This window comes from Arachis ipaensis, chromosome B07 (genome assembly GCF_000816755.2).
Source record: "Arachis ipaensis cultivar K30076 chromosome B07, Araip1.1, whole genome shotgun sequence".
In the NCBI taxonomy this organism is placed as follows: domain Eukaryota; kingdom Viridiplantae; phylum Streptophyta; class Magnoliopsida; order Fabales; family Fabaceae; genus Arachis; species Arachis ipaensis.
This window is the reverse complement of record NC_029791.2, coordinates 63325336-63329460: the sequence shown is the minus strand read 5'-3', so window position 1 is coordinate 63329460 and position 4125 is coordinate 63325336. Positions and strand designations below refer to the sequence as shown.

At 34.8% G+C, this 4125-nt stretch overlaps 1 protein-coding gene across 1 annotated transcript; it reads left to right on the top strand.

Annotated features, from left to right (window-relative positions):
• On the top strand, positions 957-2681 carry LOC107607288 (pyruvate kinase 1, cytosolic-like). The gene is made up of 6 exons (XM_021107837.1): positions 957-962; positions 1110-1190; positions 1471-1560; positions 1857-2001; positions 2185-2273; positions 2646-2681. The coding sequence occupies exons 1-6, from the start codon at positions 957-959 to the stop codon at positions 2679-2681; spliced, it is 447 nt and encodes a 148-aa protein (XP_020963496.1).

Here is a 4125-nt window from a genome sequence, read left to right as displayed (position 1 = left end):
CTCGGCGTTCACCGTTCGTGTTCACTCACCGTTCACCGTTCGCATTCGCGTTTGTCTGGAAGCTACGTTTCCCTGCTTCAAACTCTGCGACCAACCCGTGCGCTCCACCTAGCCGTCGAACTGCTCTCTTTTGTCGCTGCCGTGAGTTCCCTAAACCCACCACCAGACAATACACTCGCACAACACCAATACTCTGCTTGAAACTCTGCAACATCTTATTTCTATTACAATAAGTAAGTATTTGATTTGGCAGTGGTTTGGATTTTTCATAGACTGAATTAAAGTATACAACAGTTATGTTCTCTTCTCTATCACATTGATACTAAGCTTTGAATTCTCTTATTTCGTTTCAAGTTTACTGCACTCAACATGTTTGATGAAATGCTTTAACCATATTTCGGGTTGGTTTTATTATTTCTAGCTTTTAGAAACTTAGTAAGTTGATTGCATGTGAAATTAGAATAACTGGATCTTAGTAATTAAGAAATTTTAGCTGCACAAATAGCATCTTTGTAGAAAACATATTAGCATCTTTGTTATCTAAAGACTGTAAGCACTTTATTTTTTGCAGTTCTCTAGTATTTTTTTGGTTGCTATTCTTGATTCTTGATTTTCATTATGATTTTTTACTGCTCCTATTTTTTTCCTGTTTTGTACTTATTTTTTATTCTTGATTTTTCCCTGCATCTATTTTTCATTGCTCATTTCTGTTCTTGATTTTTGTTCTTATATTTTGTCTGCATCTATTTTTCACTGCCAGTTTCTGTTCTGTTCTTGATTCTTGATTTTTGTTGAATTTGAATTTTTTCTCTTAACTTTTGTGGTTGCAGTTTTTTAATTATTTGATTTTAATTTGTTGTTTGGTGTTCTCATGTCAATTTTGGTTTAGTGCTCTCTGTTCTTATTTTATTTTATTTTATTTTTGATCACTCAGGTTTCGATCCCAGAATTGTACAATGGAGGTAATTTCTGCATTTGAGTCGCCTTTTTGAATGATTCATGTATCATTGCACACATCATGTTTGTCTCTGGCTCCTGGCCTAAAAAATATATTTCCTTAGAGTTTAGGGGCTGTTTTATTTAATTTTTTAATCATTTTTTTATTTCAGGTTATTAGCACCTGGGGAGTCAAAAACAAAATTGATTTTCTGTCACTTTCATATACTCGTCATGCTGAAGATGTACGCCAGGTTATTTCGAGTCTAATGCCCTTTTCTTCAGTTCAGTGATTTCAAATTCATAATTGATAATCTTTCTATTGCTCAGCTTTGCTATTAACATACTTTTTTATGTTGTAATACAGGCCCGTGAATTCCTTTCCAAATTGGGTGATCTCAGCCAGACCCAAATTTTTTTGCTAAGATTGAAATGTTGAGGTGATTTTGATGTCTTCATAGTGTTAACTTTTCTCTTTTAAGATATACTTTTATTGACTATGCTGATTCAATCTTATGTCTGTGTTGAAATTAGGGCCTGAGCCATTTTGATGAGATTCTACGAGAAGCTGATGGTATTATCCTATCTCGTGGTAATTTGGGCATTTATCTTCCACCAGAGAAGGTTAGTTTTGCCTTTGAAATTCATTTTGTTGTTTGAATGACTCGTGTTGTGGGTATAAATAGCTATGTTTGTGGTCATGTGGATAATGCATTTGATATTTGAATAAATTAAAACAAATGGATGCTTCTATATGTTTAAAAAAGGTTTAAAATAGTGCATTTAATGTTACAAATTTTCTTTGAACTGAACCACATTTATGATTGTTGCCTCTGCCATGCTTCTTATTGTAAATGTATAATTATATTTGCTTTGTGAATGGAAAGTCAATATTAATTAATTTTTATTTGCTTTTGTAGGTGTTCTTATTTCGAAAATCTGCCCTATACAAGTGTAATATGGCTGGAAAACCTACTGTACTTACACTTGTTGTGGATAGTATGACTGACAACTTAAGACCCACTCGTGCTGAAGCCACTGATGTGGCCAATGCTGTTTTGGATGGTAAGTTACCAGCTGTATGATGCCACATGTAATGATTAAGCCATTTTTTTTTTGAATTTACTGATCCTATTTTTCGTGCGCTTGAAGCTGTAACTGTATTCTTCTGAATGATTTTTGGTTTCTATCTTCAGTTATAACTACTTATTGGGTTCATGTTTGTTGAATTTTTAAACAAACATACAGGCAGTGATGCAATACTTCTAGGTGCTGAGACCTTGCGTGGGTTGTACCCTATTGAGACTATTTCCACTTTTGGCAGAATTTGTTCAGAGGTAATTTCATTTCATATCTCAGTGGAATAATCAATAATACACTATGGTATGACTGACCTGAGTTCATGCAAGTAGATTTCCATGATATTAACAAGAAAAATGAGAACAATTAGAAGATTAGTTTATTCGTTTAGATTCATCTTCAACCTTAGCACATTATAATATTAACAGAAGTCAGAACATAGATTCATTTTTATTATTTTCTCTTACTGTCTTATGGTGATTTATCTTGTATAGCATTAGATCTGCAGTACTTTTGCCAATTGCTTGATTGAAATCCTCTGAATCATATGAAATGTTCTCCCGTTTTAATTGTCACAGAAAGTGTTACTGTTGGCTGATGTTTCTGCCTTTTATTTCATGTCCTTATAGGCTGAGAAGGTTTTCAATCAAGACCTCTATTGGTAGTATTACAGAAAGATAAGTTCAATCCCAGATTCTATGTTGCTGCTGCTACTGATAATATGAGTCTTCAAAAGGCTCAGTTGCTGAAGAATTCCTTGGCAGATCAGGTGAATTTTTTTTACTCCAAAACCTCCGTTTATTTTATTTTATTTTTTGTGAACTTTGTTTCAGTTTTGCCATGTGTGTGTTCCGAGTTTTGGTTAACTTTTTCTTTCTTTGATGGGCGAGGGTTTTGGAATTGTTCAATGTATATTGAGTGTTTAGTCAAATTGAATTGCTGATATATGCAGAGAGTGTGCTATCCTGCAATACCAGATGGCCATGAGATTAGGAAAACCAAGTTAAAGACCATGATTGAAGTATCTCGAAGCAGCGAATAAGGTTTTGTTAGACTTCTGGTGGAGTGAAGGGACTTGCCATTTTTTGACACATTTGGAAAAGGCGCATTATTAAAAGTGGAAGAAGCTTTTGTTAATTCAAGTTTGACTTGTGCATATCAGAATGGGGATTCAGTTCTCCAAATTCTTTCCATGTTGTATGAATTCACAAGTTAAGGCATCTGTTCCTGAAACTCCAGATGCCGGTGGGTAAAATCATACCATAAGCATAGTGGATTGTGTTGTTCTGGTTGTGTGACAAGAAGTTCTGATTTATGATGGATGTTTATTTGAGTTTTGGTCCAGAAAATGAGGACTCAAGTGAGGTCATTAACTGGCCTATGTTTTGTGAATTTTCTCTAGAGTAACTGACGAAGAATGCTTGAAGATATTTAAGAATTGCTGGAAGGCTATACACCGAATGATGGATATTGAAGTATTAGATAGCATTGTATTTTTTGCTCAAGTTGAAAAGCTTGTTGAGAAATTAGAGTTTTGAACCTGAGATTTATTTTGTATTTGAGTATTAATGTATAAAACAATTATAGCAATAATTATATATGTCAGTAATTACTATTTGATTTGTCTTGTAATAAAAATTGCATACTGGTTTGGTAATAAAAAAGGACTAAAAATTTATATTGTGTAGTGATAAAGGAAAAGTCAAAAAAAGGATTTTTTTTTTTAATTTGATAAGGCTATCGCCATGCTTTAAAAGCGTGGCCGTATCTCTCTCTATCGCCACGCTTTAAAAGCGTGACCGTATCTCTCCTTATCGCCACGCTTTAAAAGCGTGGCCATATCTCTCCCTGTCGCCACATTTTAAAAGCGTGGCCATATCTCTCCCTGTCGCCACGCTTTAAAAGCGTGGCCATATCTCCCACCTACAGCCACGCTTTTAAAAGTGGCAATTTGTAAAAAAGCATGGCAAAAAAAGCGTGGCGATAGAGCAACCGCCACCCTTTCATAGGTCACCCTTTCAAAAGCGTGGCGGTAGCTCAAAAAGTGTGGCAAAAAGCTATCGCCACGCTTTTTTCAGCTTTTCGCCACGCTTTAAAAGCGTGGCAATA

Bases quoted from the DNA above. Each gene is read 5' to 3' on its own strand.
- LOC107607288 (XM_021107837.1), top strand. The intron at 1,191-1,470 runs GTTATTTCGAGT...TGTTGAAATTAG, and splicing joins ATGCTGAAGATGTACGCCAG to GGCCTGAGCCATTTTGATGA. The intron at 1,561-1,856 runs GTTAGTTTTGCC...TTGCTTTTGTAG, and splicing joins TTTATCTTCCACCAGAGAAG to GTGTTCTTATTTCGAAAATC.